Genomic DNA, 18,549 nt, shown 5'->3' on the forward strand with positions numbered 1-18,549 from the left:
AAGTAGGTTTCATTTAGGCCAACTCTAACTCCCTTACCTTAGATCTACGGGCCACAGAGTAGCAAATGAGACTCAAGCCCAACAACACAAAATGCCCACCACAAAGACCATTGGATTTATTGTTGCATTTATACAAAGGTGAGTGTCCTTTGGTCCATAATTTTAGTGTCATTTCATAAAACCTTAAAAGCCTGTTGATTTAATTTTTTCTTAATCAATTTTATGAAAAAATAAAATAAAAATGAGCATTTTATAGAATTATAAATATATAATCACGGAAAGGACCTTTTCAAAATTTTTTTTTTTGTCCAATCATAGAGAAATTGGCTTTTACACTTGATTGGTTTAATTAAAGAACTAGCTTAGGTTGGTTTTTTTTTTTTTTTGGTGAGAATGAAAGAACCAGCTTAGTTGAACCTGCATTTTCAAGGGAAGGAGATAAAGCTGCTTTTTATTATTCATTATTAATTATTATGCGTCCAATGTGTATCTATCATGCATTAACAGTACAACTGAACCAAGGATTGAACCCTTTCAAAAAAAAAAAAAAACCAAGGATTGAACCAAAAATAAATATCTGAATTCCAGTTGAGTCGTGTCAGACTCTTCCTCAGTTTGGTTTGGTAAAAAAAAAAGAAAAAACCAGAAAAGAAAAAAAACAATGGCTTTCCCTTACTGGTTATCTCGTGCATTAACAGTACAACTGAACCTAGGATTGAACTAAAAAAAATAGCTGAATTCCAGTTGAGTCGTGTCAGAATCTTCCTCTGTTTGGTTTGGTAAAAAAAAAAAAAAAAAAAAAAAAAAACCAGAAAAGAAAAAACCAATGGCTTTCTCTTACTGGTTATCTCGTCTACGTTCCTCATCAAAGAGCTTCTTCTACTCCAATCTTCAAAACTCACATATCCACAATCTCAAAGTCAAAACTCCAAAACCACACACCACCACGCCTATCTTTCACTCCCATACCTCAAAAAACCCATTGCTAGCTTTGCTTCCTGCGGCCCTTGCTGTCTCACTCTCAGCTGGATCACTTGCCCTTCAATCCCAATCTAACCCTTCATTCTGTGACGCTTCTAATCTCGATTCTGCCAGGTGGGTTTCTCTCATTTTTGAAAAAAAAAAAAAAAAAATTCTTGATTGGTTAGGAAAACAAGGTTTTAGTTGATAATGGGTTTTGATTTTTTGTTTCCTTTTTATAAACAGAGGTGTCAGCATTGGGGACAAAGGTAGCACTGAGTTTGTGGTGAAGGGTTATCACAAGGAACTTCCTCAAGAGCTTATTGATGAATTGAAGGCTATCTGTCAAGTATTATATATCATTGTTTCTTCTATATTGAATCATTGATTGCTGAGAAGCTTTGAAAATTTAGTTAATTGTTGTGTGTGGTTGGTTAATGATACTATATTATTTGGGCAGGATAACATGACTATGGATTATGATGAGAGGTATATCCATGGAAAACCACAAAACAGCTTTCACAAAGCAGTCAATATTCCTGATGTCGTTGTTTTTCCTAGGTGAGACTTATATATTCACCATGTGGTTTACTATTTCTAGCTACATCAGATGTGATGTTCATTTTTGCAATTTTAACAGCAAGATGTGGCAATTTTTGTGGTCATGCAATTCAGGTTTGATGTGCTTGTATGGCAATGAAATATTGGTTGGATAGTGAAAGCCATGGTATGATGGTGCTTGTGTAATAAGGATTAAGGAATAGAAGTTCGATCACATGAAAGTTAATCATGTCCCTACTTATACTATGTGTGTGAACTTTTGCTTAAATTTTATGAGTTTCCTGTGTGAGATATTTTAATATGACTAGAAAATATGTGGTGTTTGCATACTATGTATATGTGACACTGGGAAATATTGTCAAAAAAGATGCTTTTTGTTCTTTAAGTGCAGTAATTTCTTGAGATTGTTTGAACTAAGTATTATAATTTTGTAGCTTTCGCACAGCGTGGCCTAATTTATAAATTGCAGGTCGGAGGATGAAGTTTCCAAGATAGTTAAATCATGTGACACGCATAAGGTCTGAGTTTTTCCTCATCTTTAAATTGATAATGATGCCTTGCATGTATTTCTTTTGAGGATAGAGCTTAATGGGCCAACATGCTTTAGTTCAAATGGCACTTCCTCCCCTTGTGAGTGCAAGGTTGAGGGAGAGGTCCTAGGATGCATGGATGCAGACACGGGTACGACACAGCGGCATGAGCAATTTTTAAAAAATTATAACATGAAATTGCCGCTACGACACCGGTATGACACGGGTACGACACGGGTATGGCACCCTAAATAAAGTGTCCGTGCTTCCTAGGCGATGTCTTGAGTTCAAAATCCCAGAGGGTGCATGTGTAACATACCACTAAAAATAGCTAGTAAAGTTTCGGGAATGTGGGACTAAAAATATAGTGGCTAGAAGTTCTCTTGCATACTGTAAAAATAGGAAATTTACTAATAAATAGATCCACAGTTGATGATATAGATTGTTCGCTTGCTAGTAATATTAACCTTTTCAAGAAAGTACCAAAGTTGTTTGCTTTTCATTCACAAGCAGGTCCCAATTGTACCATATGGTGGAGCTACATCAATTGAGGGTCACACCTTGTCTCCAAATGGAGGCGTTTGCATTGACATGTCAATGATGAATGTATGTACTGATCTTTTTGTATTTTATAAGAGTATGCTTTCCTGAGCTTTTGTTTTATGAAATTAAAACTTCACTTTATTTAGAACTGTAACTTACATTTTTTTAGGGTTAATTACATTTTGGGCACCAGTATGCGCAGAGTTTAGTTGAACAACTTGTGGTTTAAAAAAAAAAAGAATTTTTCAACTTGAGGTCTAGGTCAATTTGCTGTCAGAACTTGCACATGCGATCAGTCTTCGAAAAAATGTGACAGTTCACCCACCTATGATTTAGAAAAGTGCCTCTTTATCTACACATGGTTTAAAAGAAGGCACTTTACCTACTTGTGTGTTTGTGTTTTAAATTTTTGGTTGGACTGTAATATTTAATGACATAATTTTAAATATGCTAATGGGGCAGGTCTGAATTGGGTAAAGTGTCACTTGTGAAACCACATGTTGGCAAATCAAACTCACCATACAAGTAAGAAACATGTAATTAGCCTTAATTTTCACGATTCTGTTTCTTATATCTATGGGTAAAGAACTAATATTTTTCTTTGCTTACAACTTTGTTTGAGAATTATGCAAGAGGTGTACCTTCTTATATTTTAAATGAAATGAGGCAGATCAGCCTAGATGGAAGTTGCAACTGTCTTCTTTGGTCCTGCTGCCTACTTTTGCTACCATCATGAACTGCCTGCCTTATCTTGTGTGTATATGTATGTATGTATGAATGTACATATTACTTAAAAGAATTCATTCTTAGGTAGAGCCGACACTGCATTTATCATGAACGTTTTTGAATGGATAATGGGTCTACTGATATTAAAAAAATTCACTCTGTGGAGTCTGGAGCATATTTTGTCTTCCTTTGATGTCAATTCCTTCAGTTTAAAATTAAATGACTCTAGTATTGTATCTTTCTTATCTTGTTGAAAAATGAGTGGTTTGTATTTTGTCATGGTTTTTGGTTATTATTGCATTATTTGTTCAAATGTAGAGTATTAAAGCGTTACATATTGAGGACATGGATGTGGTTGTTGAACCTGGAATTGGGTGGATGGAGCTGAATGAATACCTGGAGCCTTATGGTCTATTCTTTCCCCTTGATCCAGGTTAGTTTATGATGCACCATTCTTATAATGTTTGCAATAATAGATATCTGGGGTGCATTTTTCTTTCAACTCATAGTTGAAATGCTAATTGAAATGTTTCATATCAAGATAGTGTTATAGTATGTCAAATGCGTATGCCTTAGAACTGTGCATTTTGAATGTGCTGTTGAATGAAATCATTCTGTCAGAAGCTGAGATAAATTGCAAGTCCTACGAAACATTCCTCTAGTAAATGCTATTTAGTTGGCTTGTGCTAATTTGTATATAACTTTGGTGGTATCCTACTTGACATCCTGTGGAAAGAGTCTTCACATTGGCATTGCTTCCTGAAATGGTATTTGGCATACATTGAAAATTGTGAGTTTGAAATTGCAAGAAAATGATAAAGAGAAGTTTCTTTATAACATAATAGAAAATTTCATGCAATATTTATGAGAATCTATCTTTCCTCCTTTCTGTATAGAATTACAATGTGATATCTGAATTCCTTGGAACTTGGCTATGTTAGGTCTTATATTTGAATCTTTCTAGAATAATTAAAAAGACATTTGAAGTATAGCAACAATTAAGTTATTATAAATCTGGACTTAAGGCTGAACCAAGGAGGCAAATAGTACATTCTAGTACTTAAAATGAGGATACAATTAGCCTAAAGAAATACTAATAGCCTAATAACATACTAATAACCTTGTAAACTAACACGACTCTTATTGTTGAACCATAGAGTCTTTGATATTATGGAGCCACATAGCTTAAGTATTATGCTTTTAGAAGCTCTGTTATATCAGAGATGCTACTTAAAACTGTGAAATTTGGGCAGGTGCTAGGTGTTGCCGCTTAGAAGATTACCATTTTTTGCGTAAAAAGCTTAAACAGCCCATTTTGTGAAAAGAATTCTCTGCTTTTAGTTTTTCCATATCATTTATGACCAGTGTAGTGTGAAAGTCACTCTGATAAACTTCATTTTTCAATAAATGCACCCGGTGTGTTTAGTTGTGTTCTCAAGTGATTTTGTAATTTGGATTTTCATATGCTTAAAACTTCTTGACTAACAGGGCCTGGTGCAACCATTGGGGGTATGTGTGCAACACGGTGCTCTGGTTCATTAGCTGTGAGGTGGTAGCTCTACTTTCTCAATTGTAAATTTTCATATTAGCAGATAATATATATATATTTTTTGATAGGTAATAAAGATATATATTCAAGAACACTACCTTATGCAGAAAACATAAGGCAGAGAGAAAAATACAAAGGGAAAAGAAAGAGTAAAAAGATAAAGAAAGGAAAAGATACTAAGTACATAGGAGAGAGCTAAGGAACATAGGGAGAGAATCACTAGAGGTGAGTCCCCAAGCCCTAGACGAGTCAAACAAAGTGCCACTGAAAGAGGCCAGTAGCTGGTCATCTGAACTATCCAAGTTCTCAAATGTCCTCCTATTTCGCTCCCTCCAAAGACACCACATCAGGCATAATGGAGCTAAATTCCAAATGCTAGACAAATGCTTTCTAGGCCAATTCCACCAATCGAATAGGGTATCCGCAACTAATCTTGGCAAGACCCAAGAACACCCAAAAGATCTAAACACCAAACTCCACAATTGATAAGCCTTTCCACAATGTAGTAACAAATGATCCACCGTCTCTCCATTACTACGGCACATGATAAACCAATCGACAAAATCCAACCCTCTACCCCTCAAATTATCACCTGTAAGGATCCTATCCTATACAATAGTCCACACGAAGAAGGAAACATGCCGAGGAGCGTTAACCTTTCAAACACCTTTCTAAGGAAAAATAATGGGCAAGGGGCTTCTTAACTTATTGTAAAACGATCGAATATCAAAGTCCCCGTTCTTTGTCAACTTCTATCGCATACGATCTCCGTTTTCAGTAGAAGGTAGATTTGAGCCTAAGGTATGGAGAAAATCATCCACACCATCCATTTCCCAATCATTTGGTCTCCGAGTAAAATGAACATCCCAGTTTCTCCCCTCCTCTGTCCCCAACCGTTCAAGAGAAGAGGCCATTGATGGCCCTTTATTGGATGCAATCCCAAACACACTCAGAAAAGTCAATTGAAGTGGAGAATCCCCACACTATTGATCTGTCCAAAGCTTCACTCTATCCCCCACCCCTACCTCAAAGCGAATATTCTTGCTAAAATCCTCCCATCCCATGCGAATACTTCTCCAGAAGCCACACCCATGCACCCCTCTACCTAGCTTGGAAGTCCAACCCCCCCCCCAAATTCTTCCCCAAACTTGAGAGCTACAACCCTTCTCCAACGCCTTGTCTCCTCAATCCCAAACCTTCATAACCACTTCCCTAGTAAGACTTTATTAAAAGTAGTTAATTTCCTTACTTCTAACCCACCATTTTCCAAAGGTGCACACACCTTGTCCCATCCCACCAAGTGTAACTTGGAGTCCCCCCACAAGAAATCCCTTTGCAACCTCTCAATCTTATTGGCCACATGCGTAGGGATGGTAAAAAGAGACAAATAATAAGTGGAGAGACTAGATAATGTGCTTTTAAGCAACATTAGTCTTCCACCTTTTGACAAATACATCTTCTTTCAACCGGCCAACTTACGCTCAATTTTCTCCAAGATAGGATTCCAAATAGTAGGGGACTTGTGGGACGCCCCCAATGGCATACTAAGATAGGTCATAGGCAAAGACCCAATCCGGCATCCCTAAATCTCTGCCAGGGCATGGACATTGGGAACCTCCCCAATGGGAACCATCTCACTCTTCAGCACATTAACCTTTAAACCTGTCACTGCCTGGAAACAAATAAGAAGCATCCGAACATGTAAAATCTGCTCCTCATCAGCATCGCAAAACAGAATCGTATCATCTGCGAACAAAAGATGCGAGACACATACCCCTCCACCCCGTCTACCATTAGCCCTAAAGCCTCGAAACAAACCAGCCCCTTCAGCTCTTTTCATCATTTTACTGAAGACCTCCATCATAACCAGAAACAACATGGAAGATAGCGGGTCTCCTTGTTTCAATCCCCTCGAGCTTTCGAAAAAATCGGCTGGAGACCCATTAAACAAGACAGAGAATTGGGCTGTAGATATACAAGTGCGGATCCACCTACACCACCTCACCCCAAATCCCATTCTCTTCAACAAATCAAGAAGAGCCTCCCAATTTATGTGATCATAGGCTTTCTCAATATCTAATTTACAAATAACTCTCGGAATCTTACTCTTCACCCTACTATCAATACACTTATTAGCAATGAGAATTGAATCAAGTATCTGTCTACCACCCACAAAATTGTTTTGAGGCTCCAATATCAGCTGATCCAAGACCTCTTTCAGGTAGTTTGCCAACACCTTAGCCAAAATCTTGTAAACACTCCCCACCAAACTAATAAGTCTAAAATCTCGAATATTGGAAGCACCGTTCTTCTTAGGGATTAAGGCTATGAAAGTTACATTAAGAGATTTTTCAAACTTACTATGTTGATAAAACTCTTTAAACACAGCTAACACATCTCTTTCCACAACTCCCCAACAATGGTGATAGAAAGCCAAAGAGAAACTATCCGGACTTGGTGCTTTATCTCCTTCCATCTCTTTGACAACTCGAAGAACCTCCTCCTGTTCAAACCTCCATTCAAGCCAGTCCCTCTCCAACCCCTCTATCTGATCAAACTCCAAACCTTCCACACAAGGCCTCCACTCCTCTGTCTCATTGTACAATTTTTTATAAAACTGTACAACTGGGTTGGCCACCTCGGATTTGTCCTCATAGATAACCCCATCCACCTCTAACATACTAATATGATTATGCCTTCTCCAAGAATTGGCCATCTTGTGGAAGAATTTGGTATTGTTGTCTCCTTCCTTAATGCACAGCATCTTCGATTTCTATCTCCATGAGACTTCTTCCAAAGAGAGAAGGTTCTGTATTTGAGATTTCAACATAACCCTCTCACCTAACTCCACTTCAGAATGGCCGTGCTCCCCTTCCTTAGCATCCAATAATTTCAAAGACTCCAACAATTCTTTTTTCTAACACTTTACATTTCGAAACTCACTCTCGTTCCACTAAATAATATCTTCCTTCAATGCCTTCAGCTTATTGGCAAGTACAAAACTGGGGGTACCTGAGAAATAATATCGAGTCCACCAAGAATGAACCCTATCTTTGAACCCATTCGACTTTAGCCACATGTTCTCGAACCTAAAAGGACTGTTCCCCCTTAGTATCCTTCCTACCTTCACTAATATGGAGAAGTGGTCTAAAATAGGATGAGGTAAAACTCATTGGGTCACATCCAGGTAGTGATCCTCCCAATCATGAGAAACTAGAACCCTATCTATCCTAGACATCGAAGGCTGATCCGAACCACTCGACCATGTAAAACTCCCTCCTTCCAATGGCAAATCTATCAAGCTAAGCTCCTTAATGAACTCAGAAAAATTGATAATATTGATACTTACATTTAGCAGATAATATTGATACTTAAATTTTTTTGAAAAGAAATGTATGTTAATATATGCAAGTGTTGCCCTAGTAAAGATTCAAAGATTCGATCACTTGATGGTGTAACATTTTTATCCTTGTTTTCATTTTCTCAATCTTAGTAGTACCATATTTGCTTGAATATGCTCGTTTAAGTTTTAAACTGCAAATATTTCTATAAAAGTGTCTACTAGATTTTGAACCTTAGTCCTCTCCCCCCCCCCCCCCCCCCCCAACAAAATCCCCGTCGGCAAAAAGAAGAAGAAGGTAGACGGAGTCGTAAACCTTTGACAATTGATCAAGTTTTTTATTTTTATTTTATTTTTAAATTTTTTTATTTATTTATTTTTTTTTTTTTTATGTTGAATTGGATTTGTTTGTACTATCCCTTGAATGAATAATAATTTTGCTTTCTTGCTGGAAGTGTTTCTGGATTCAATGCTAGTGTTAAGTTTGTAGATCTGACCCTTCAAGGACTATGTAGGCCATTTTCCATTATTATCCAAAACCTAATGGTCTTTCTTAATGAAATCATTCAAGTGTGCCAGTGTCACAGCTTGAGGAATGCATTAGCCATATTTACACTATACCTCAAAAGGGCTAATCACTATGGAAACTCATTGTAATCTCTTATATATCCCAAATTGACCAACTACATGTTCGATATAGGACTTAGCACATGCCTGCATGATAGCTTTAGACTCTAAATATACACTCAAATCCACATAATAGGGAGCATTACAATCTCCTTCCTTTTAAATCTTTAATGTCCTCATTAGCGCATTGCCTTGTAGTGCCTTTGAGGCACTTGGTTGTACCAACATGGTTTTGATGTCATTTGTCACGAGCTGGGGCAAGAGCTAACATCTGTGCTATATTGCAAAAGTACCAGTCACAATTGAAGCTCCCCATAATTGCTTGTTTAGCCAGATCAACCTAGTACATGCTTTAAGTGGTACTTAACATGCCCCTGCAACACCTTTGCACACACAAATCCACACAATTCAGGGAATTAAAGTTGGCAACCAAGTGCAGACCTAGCTCCACTAGCAAGTATTATTTTGCTGCATATTTTCATACAGAGGATATTCTATATGTGATTAATATTTGTACAGAATACCATATAACTTGGTTCTAAAGGATATGCTCTTTTTTTTTTTTGGGATAATTACAGATTACCCACCCGAATTTAACTTACCCATCCGTGGTTTTATTTTTGACACTTTATCCATCCGAGGTTCATTCCGTCTATGCTCCGTAACCCACCTCTAATTTTTCTGTTACTCTTAACACATTTCATCAAAAAATCAAACAAGAAATCAGATCAAACACTCCTCTCCCACACCACCTCTACGCTTGCTCACCCACTTGGAAAAAGGGACATTTGATATCAGCTTCCATAACAGGATTCACCATTTGTGAACTCATGTGACACCAATACCTTGCTGCCATTGTTTCCTCCATTTTTTCTCCTCCCTTCTTTCCCCACCACCACCGCTACCTTTGACTCTGCCACGATCAAAAATTTAAATTAAAAAAAAAAAAAAAAATCAGCACAGTAATTCAATGAATAATAGACATCAACCATCCCCAACACAAAACTCTTATAGTCAAACATTCATTCACAAGCAAAGAATCAAACAGTTTGCAAGTCTTTCACAGATCTAAATCATCATCAACCTTTTCAACCACCACACCCAAAAAAAAAAAAAAAAAAAAAAAAAAAATATAAACCCCACAAAATTCAAAGATTAAAAAAATGCCCAGAAACACTGTTTAAGATTATAGAATAAAGGTCACAGATTTGCATACCCATTAACCCAAAAAGGCAAAAGTAACACCCCAAAAAGCAAAAGAACCTGGTTAAAATTGTGAACAAAGATAATCTAGTAAGCAAAAAATAAAAAAGCGTTTTTGAAATTGATATATTACAACAAAAATTGTTGGATCCGCAACTATAGAAAAAGAAATGAGATTGAGAGAAATTTTGCACTTACCAAGACCCAGAAGAGGAACAAGAGAAGAGAGCAAGAGCAGGTCCAAAATTAAAATCTAAACAAAAATTTGTAAAATTTGGCTTTTGGGTATTGGATATCGAAGAAAATAAGGAGGGTTTAGACTCAGCAATTTATGTTTTTATGAAAACATAAATTGCTGAGTCTAAACCCTTCTTATTTTCTAAGATCCCAAGTGGGTGAGCAAGCGTAGACAATGTGTGGGAGAGGAGTGTTTGATCTGATTTTTTGATGAAACGTGTCAGGGTAATGGAAAAATTAGAGGTGGGTTACGGAGCATAGACGGAATGAACCACGGGTGGGTAAAGTGTCAAAAATAAAACCAAGGGTGGGTAAGTTAAATTCGGGCTAAACCACAGGTGGGCAATCTGTAATTATCTATTTTTTCTTAATAGATTGTCATACTTCTGTGGGATGCTTGCCATGTAATTTGGTTTTACTATTTATTTCTGTAACTCTTTGATTCAAGACTTGAGTTGTTTCACCTTTTCCAATGCTGACAGTAATTTGTGGATACTGGATCCTTTCCTCTTTGTGTTCTTATCTTTTGGCAGTGATGGATGTATAATCTCAAAATTGTAGGAGACTCTCATATAACAGTCTATGATCAAACCATTATGCATTACTTATTTGCCTTTTTAAATAATAATATATTTTCTGTCTTTTAGTAAGTCCAGGAGTGGCCACTGTTGGTAATGGGGTCCGCTTAATAAACATGCATCTGCTTCCATCAGTTCATTCTTGATTATCTGTCTAAAGGACCAATCAAGTTTAGCAACCTGGTGCATAACCATTTGGCGATTAGAATCTTTTTATTTACCTTTCTTATCTTTGGTCATTGTAAACTTGAATTTTAATTGTAAAATTAATTTTGGTAACCTAGATGCTTCCCTATCTAGATTAAATTTTGTCTAAATAACATAAATGAAAATATATTCTAGAAATAATTTCAGTGGTCTGATTTAATATTGGATCTAACGATTCTATTTTTAGCATGTAGGTATGGAACCATGCGTGATAATGTCATCAGTCTCAAGGTTTGTTATAAAATTCTGATGCCTAATTCAGCTCCCAAAAGCTGTATTTCTTATGTTGTTTTTGTTCCAGGTAGTTCTTGCCAATGGAGATATTGTCAAGACGGCATCTCGTGCTCGAAAGAGTGCTGCAGGGTTTGTTCTCTTATCTATGTCAATCTATTATTTGATATATTTTCTTTTCTGTGATTATCTTTTTTTTCCCTTATTTTTTGTTGTTTTTGTTTTGAGTAGTAGTTTCAAAAAATAAATGAGGAAGTTGGTGGGATAAAAATGCAACCGTTAACCAGGCATGCTGTTAACCTTGTAAAAGTTGTATATTGTAGGTATGATCTGACCCGCTTGGTGATTGGAAGTGAAGGAACTCTGGGTGTAATAACAGAAGTCACTCTTCGGCTTCAGAAAATTCCACAGCATTCAGTGGTACTTTGACCTTTTCTTTTTCTGAAGGTGTTTCCTCTTAAAATTATTTCTACTTTGCTACTATTGTTCTTGTCTTGTGATGGTTGGATTTAAATCTTGATTATATAGTTGTCTCGTTATGCAGCCATGATAAGATATATATTTGAATCTTATTATTATTTCTCATTTGAACGTATCTTAAAGTTATTTCTGATCCTTGCCATATTAAGCCTAGGGCTTGTGTGGAGACTTCTTGACTTGTGGGTTTTAAACTTAATTGCCATCTTCTTATGTTTCCTATTTCCATGAAATAAGCTGAAGGATCAGGAATACATGAAATCTTAGAAAAAAGCTTACGCTAAAAAGAAATTGCATTTTATGAGAATTTGAACCATCACAGAATTGATGGTATTTAAAAGTGATCAAACTAGTTTAATGATGTTAGAGAAGATCTCTTGGTTGTCTCAACATCTTTAGAGTTTTGTCTCACATTTTTTCACTGTAAAACACTGTGGTTCTTGCCATGCTGTTTCTACAAATTTGGTATAACATAATCATCAAAACATTTGCTTGTGTTCTTAGCATATTCTCAATAGCTACCGCAAGTTCTCCTCACCTGTCCCTCCCTCGCACCTAATCTCTTCAGCACCATCAATAGCTGATAGTGATCAGTCTGACACTATGCTATCACTGGCCCACATGGAACCGACATGCACCGAGATGTTTCTCTCAGTGCTTGACAACTCTGATGCCTCTGTGACTGAGTCTATGTGTTCCGATGCTTCCGTGGATGAGTCCCTGTGCTCCGATGGTGATGTGGCCTTGCAACGTGACATTCAACGGATCATCCATGAGCACATAGACAACGTCATCAAGAAATGGGGGAATTCAGAGCAGTGGGTTCTTGAATTACGAGATGGGAAGAGGGTGGCTGTCCCGATCCAAATTTCTTTGCCACCGGGAGATGTCGTTGTCGGAGTGGATGACTCGAACTAGTTGCCGACGGTACCGGGGGTGTCATCGGAATGTAAGGAGCTAAATTTAGAACTGGAAAAAGGGGCTGATGTTACTATGGAGGATTGGGTTTCAGATATTTGTTCCGAGGATGCTTCTCAATTTACTGATTCTTCGCCACCTCTAAATGTCGAACCACTGGCTTTCTCTTTGCCTATGGGCGTCATGGATATTTCTGAAGGGTCAGCAACTCTGGATGAGGGGAAATTGCTAGGTAAGGACAATTACTCAGAATGGTTTCAGGAAAAATTCAGTGGCTTTGATGATTTTCTTGGGACATCCCTCAAAGGTTTGGAAGAGCCAGCAACCAAATTCCTGTTGGTTGTTAAAGCTAAGTTACAACAGAGGGCCATTAAGGAATAAATTGGAAAAGCCGTGAAGAGCTCAGGGAGGAAAGGAATAAGGGAATTGAGGGGTTTATTTAGCTTTGTCAATTATGGTTCAGCTTCTTCAAGGCGCATTGGTAATGGTAAGGACAGGGCTCTAATTACTTTCCAATGAATTTGAAGATCATATCTTGGAATGTTAGAGGTTTGAATGAGAAGGAAAAACGGCTCAAGGTATGTAATTTTTTACGTTCTTGGAGGGCTGATATTGTTTGTTTGCAAGAGACAAAGTTGGAATGGGTTACAAGAGGAATTGTTAGAAGCATATGGAGTTGTCCTTTCATAGATTGGTTATATTTGGGTTCTGAGGGTGTTTCTGGTGGAATTCTGCTCATGTGGGACAGAAGGGTGGTTGAAAAGATAGAGGAAGCAGGGGTTTTTTTATTTAATTTTGTGTAGGTTCAAAAACGTCAGTGACCAATTTGAGTGGGCTTTCACAGGTATCTATGGTCTAAATTTGAACAAGAAACGTCAATTTATGTGGGAGGAATTGGCAGGCTTGAACAGTTGGTGGAATTTGCCATGGTGTTTAGGAGGAGACTTTAATGTCATCCGCTTTCCTTCGGAGAGGTTAGGGGCGGGAAGATTTACTCGCTGCATGTATGATTTTTTCGGATTTTATATCTCTTCATGGGCTTATGGACAATACTCTAGAGGGAGGCCTTTACACATGGTCTAACTCCACCTCAGCCTCTAGAATAGATCGGTTTCTCATCTCTCCAGTTTTGGCAGATTACCTCTCTCATCTCTCCCAAAAAAGGCTTCCTAGAGTGTTATCCGATCACTTCCCAATTCTTTTGGAGAGTAGGAGTCATCGCAGAGGGCGTATTCCTTTTCGTTTTGAGAATATGTGGTTGAAGGCGGAGAGGTTTCTAGATAAGGTGAAGTCTTGGTGGGAAAATTACCATTTTCAAGGGACTCCTAGTTTCATTCTTGCCAAGAAGTTGACTGCTCTAAAAGCGGACCTAAAGAAGTAGAATGAAACAGATTTTGGCAATATCACAGTCAAGAAATAGCAATTATGGATCAAATTGAATGCTCTAGATGTAAAAGAGGACAATCAACCTCTAACTGAGGAGGAGAAATTGGAAAAAGCAACCTTTCGCGCCAATCTTGAGAAGGCAGCTTTGTTAGAGGAGATTAGTTGGAGGCAAAAGTCCAGAGTGTTGTTTTTAAAGGAGGGCGACTCCAATACGAGGTTTTTTCATAGGATGGCTAATTCTAATAGAAGAAATAATTGTATTGAAAACCTTATGATTGATGGGGCTTTGTCTTCCAACTAGGATAGGATTTCTGACCATATTGTTCAATTTTATATGAACCTATACTCTGGGCAGCAAGAGCAGCATCCTTTCCAGGATGTATTGGATTTTCCAAGGATTTCAGGGGATAATGTGGACGGGTTAGAGACCTTTTAAGGAAACTGAGATTTTTGAAGTCATCAAAGAGTTTAATGGCGACAAATCTCCTGGGCTTGACGGTTTTTCGATGGCTTTCTTTCAAGCCTGTTGGGGGATTCTCAAATCAGACATCATGGCAGTGTTTCACAATTTCCATGTTACAGGTCAGTTTGAAAAAAGCTTGAATGCAACCTTCATTGCTCTCATTCCCAAAAAAGCTGCAGCAGTGGAGGTAAAGGACTTTCGGCCTATCAACCTTGTTGGGGGGGTTTATCAAATTCTTGCTAAAGTTTTGGCTACTCGTCTTCGCATGGTTTTAGGAGAAATCATCTCAGCTCCCCAGAACACCTTTATTCTAAATAGGCAGATTCTTGATTCTGTTCTTATTGCTAATGAATGTCTTGATAATAGATTGAAGTCTGATTAGCCAGGGTTGTTATGTAAATTGGATATTGAAAAAGCCTTTGATCACGTGAACTGGGGATTTCTTTCTAACTTACTTGAGCGTTGTGGTTTTTCTAATAAGTGGAGGCGATGGATTTCTTTTTGTTTATCAACGGTTCGTTTTTCTATCTTTATTAATGGTACTCCCCATGGGTTTTTTGGAAGTTCTAAGGGGTTGCGGCAAGGTGATCCTTTGTCCCCCTTGTTATTTGTGTTTGTTATGGAAGCTGCCGGTAGAATGTTGAATAAGGCTGTCCATGAAGGTCGTTTGTCAGGTTTTAGTGTAGGTGCTTCTATTGGAAGATCTTTGATGGTTTCCCATTTCCTTTTTGCTGATGATACTCTGATTTTTTGTGATGCTAATATTGATCAAATTCTGATTCTCCGTATGGTGCTCATTTGGTTTGAGGTTGTGTCTGGTCTGAAGGTAAATTTGAGTAAGTCTGAACTAGTGGCTATGGGGGCAGTTCATAACATGGATCTTTTGGTGGCTGTCTTAGGTTGCAAGCAAGGGTTTCTCTCAATGAAATATTTGGGTCTTCCTTTGGGGGCAAAATTTAAGGACAAGTCTATTTGGAATCCAATTCTAGAGAAGATGGAAAGAAAATTAGCAAGTTGGAAAAAATTATATTTATCCAAGGGAGGTAGAGTCACTTTAATTAAAAGCACTCTCTCTAATCTTCCTACTTATTTTCTTTCTTTATTCCCTATTCCTGCTTCTGTGGCCAACCGAATTGCTAGACTTCAGCGGGACTTTCTGTGGGGTGGCCTAGGAGACAAGCCCAAATTTCATTTGGTTAATTGGTCTACAATTTGTACTCCGCTTTCTTCAGGTGGGTTGGGGATTAGGAATCTGAGAACCTTCAATGTAGCTTTATTAGAGAAGTGGTTATGGAGATTTGGGCAAGAAAGGGATGCTTTATGGCATCAAGTGATAGAGGTGAAGTATGGTTGTGATTAGGGTGGTTGGTGTTCTAGCTCTTTCTCTAGTCCTTATGGAGTTAGTTTGTGGAAAAATATTAGAAGAGGGTGGCACTCTTTATCTCGGTTTATTTTGTATGAAATTGGAGATGGATCAAAAGTGCAATTTTGGCTAGATCGTTGGTGTGGATCTTCTCCTCTCGCAGACCACTATCCTGATTTATATAGGATTTGTTGTAGCAAAGAGGCAAGTGTGGTGGATCTAATGAGGTTCACCAATGGAGTCCTCCATTGGGATTTTCAGTTTTGTAGGGAGGTGCATAATCGTGAATTGGAAGCTTTTAGAAGCTTCATCAATTCCATTTATTGCACTCCTGTAAGGAGGAACGGGGAGGATAAGAGATGTTGGTTGCCTTGTAAGAGTAAGGAGTTCACGGTTAGTGCTTACTACCATCTTCTAGTTGGCCATAGTGAGCAGTTTTTCCCTTGGAAAAGCATTTGGAAGCAGAAGATTCCCTCTAGAGTGGCTTTCTTTGTATGGAACGCAAACCTGGGGGAAATGTCTGACAATTGAAAACTTAAGGAAAAGAAAGGTTTGCATTTTGGATTGGTCTTATATGTGCAAGTGTAATGGTGAAACTATTGACCATCTTTTCCTTCATTACCCGGTTGCTTTGGAGTTGTGGGATATGGTTTTTGGGTTATTTGGAGTTTGCTGGGTTATGGCATTCTCTGTTGTTGGGCTTTTGGCTTGCTGGCAAGGTCGTTATGGTCGCCATCGTAATGGAGATATATGGATAGTTGTTCCTCATTGTTTGATGTGGTGTATTTGGAAGGAGAGAAATAGTGGGTGTTTTGAAGACAAGGAGCGTTCCATGCTTGATCTCAAGCTTCTTTTTTTTAGAACCTTACTTGATTGGTCCTCTATGCGGAGAAACCATCCTTTTTCTTCTATTTTGAATTTACTTGATTTTTGTAATGTTTGTTTTTGATTTGTTCACCCTTGTATATTCCCTGTGTACTTGGGTGTCTCTCTCTTTTTGTTATCAATGAATCTTTATTACCTAACAAAAAATAGCTACCGCAAGCACCTGTGTTTGAAGTGTTCTTAATGGCTATAAACAAGTACCCACTAGTGATAATTCTGTCATGTGGTAGTTAGTATGGTTGATTGAGGTTTATCCGGGTTTGTCATTTCTAGGATAAATTAAAATATCTTATTCCATTTAAATATAGAAATTTTTTGTTTGAATGAACATGGGCATCTTTCTTAATACAACTTCTATATGATATTGTTATTCTTATATTCTTTTTTAATTTTTTTGCGCAGGAGATTCTGTCAGTTATTTATTCTTGCAATCTATATTAACTCTTTTGGTTTTATATTTGTTAGAATTATGTGGTTAAATGATTAAATTTACCATATCCTAATAGTTTAAGATTTTGGGACAATCGGTAATTTAATATGGTATAAGAGCAGGAGATCTTGATTTTGATCCTTGTCTTCACACTATCTCCCATTTAAAATGTTAAATTTCCATGTGGTGAGCCTCCCACTTATTAAGGGGAATTTTAAGCTCATACGTAAGGGGGAGTGTTAAAATTATGGTTAAGTGACTAAATTCACCATTTCTTAATGTTAAGTGACGTAGGACAAAGGGGAACAACAAAAATCTGATTTAGAAAACCAGGGGCAGATCTGGTAAAGCTTGGGTTTTGAAGAATTAGGGTTAGGTTTTGATGGGGAATAGGCTAGAAAATAAGAGGGATAATAGGGTTTCCAAACGGGACAAGGATTAGTAGGGTTTGGGGATGAAACAAAGGAAAACAATCAAGGTTTGGGTGGTTGTTCCAGTGCTGTGAACAGTGATCTTTGAACAGTAATCGTGAATAGTAAAATTAAAGAATATAGATAAATTCTAGGAATCACACCTAGACTTGGTTGCATCACACAAATCATAAAAGAAAGCATAGCTCCTAAATTTTGAAAACATTCATTTATAATCAACTCAATAGAAAGTACTACAACTCTTTAAATAGAAAACTAATACTTAATCCTAGTTGAACTAGGATTTCTTAAAACTCTAATAAGACTTGGACTTGGACTCCTTGGGCTTTACTAATAAGCCCAAACTAAATAACCAAGCTTAAAATAAAACTAAAGTAAGACCCAATAGACTATAAGCACAGCCCATTCTAGAATATTAGGAAATTACAAAATTGCCCTTGATACATAAAATCAAATAAAATATAGGAAATCTGTCTTCTCACTGCTTTCTGCTTTTGGGACAATCAGTAATTTAACAATATTAATGTTGTGCTTATATGCAATTTGAATTCAACAATATTGCAGGTTGCAATGTGTAATTTCCCTTCAATTAAGGATGCAGCAGATGTTGCTATAGCCACGATGATGTCTGGTATACAGGTGGGACTTTAGCTGTAAATTTTGTTCTAATTATCAATTCCTTCATGGATATATTTTTTTTATAATTGTTAGGTGTCAAGGGTGGAGCTAATGGATGAGGTTCAAGTGAAGGCTATCAATATTGCAAATGGAAAAGATTTGCCTGAAATTCCAACTTTAATGTTTGAATTTATAGGCACAGGTAAATGGGATCCTTCTCTCAATATTTTCTGTTTTTATTTATTTTTGGCTAAATGCAATTTCAAATTGAAACAACCTTTATCAC

At 37.3% G+C, this 18,549-nt stretch overlaps 1 protein-coding gene across 1 annotated transcript in view; it reads left to right on the forward strand.

Moving 5' to 3' along the window:
* Nucleotides 1-580: 580 nt before the first annotated feature.
* LOC115952302 (D-lactate dehydrogenase [cytochrome], mitochondrial-like) overlaps nt 581-18,549 on the forward strand; it is a 33,781-nt gene continuing 15,812 nt past the window's right edge. Inside the window, exons 1-12 of the mRNA XM_031069406.1 lie at nt 581-1,095; nt 1,207-1,309; nt 1,421-1,521; nt 1,991-2,039; nt 2,565-2,657; nt 3,639-3,753; nt 4,809-4,869; nt 11,256-11,292; nt 11,363-11,424; nt 11,616-11,712; nt 18,210-18,284; nt 18,357-18,465. Coding sequence (XP_030925266.1) covers nt 827-1,095; nt 1,207-1,309; nt 1,421-1,521; nt 1,991-2,039; nt 2,565-2,657; nt 3,639-3,753; nt 4,809-4,869; nt 11,256-11,292; nt 11,363-11,424; nt 11,616-11,712; nt 18,210-18,284; nt 18,357-18,465 — 1,171 coding nt within the window. The 5' untranslated portion in view covers nt 581-826. The remainder of the gene's footprint in view (nt 1,096-1,206; nt 1,310-1,420; nt 1,522-1,990; nt 2,040-2,564; nt 2,658-3,638; nt 3,754-4,808; nt 4,870-11,255; nt 11,293-11,362; nt 11,425-11,615; nt 11,713-18,209; nt 18,285-18,356; nt 18,466-18,549) is intronic.

This window comes from Quercus lobata, chromosome 7 (assembly GCF_001633185.2).
Source record: "Quercus lobata isolate SW786 chromosome 7, ValleyOak3.0 Primary Assembly, whole genome shotgun sequence".
NCBI classification, from domain to species: domain Eukaryota; kingdom Viridiplantae; phylum Streptophyta; class Magnoliopsida; order Fagales; family Fagaceae; genus Quercus; species Quercus lobata.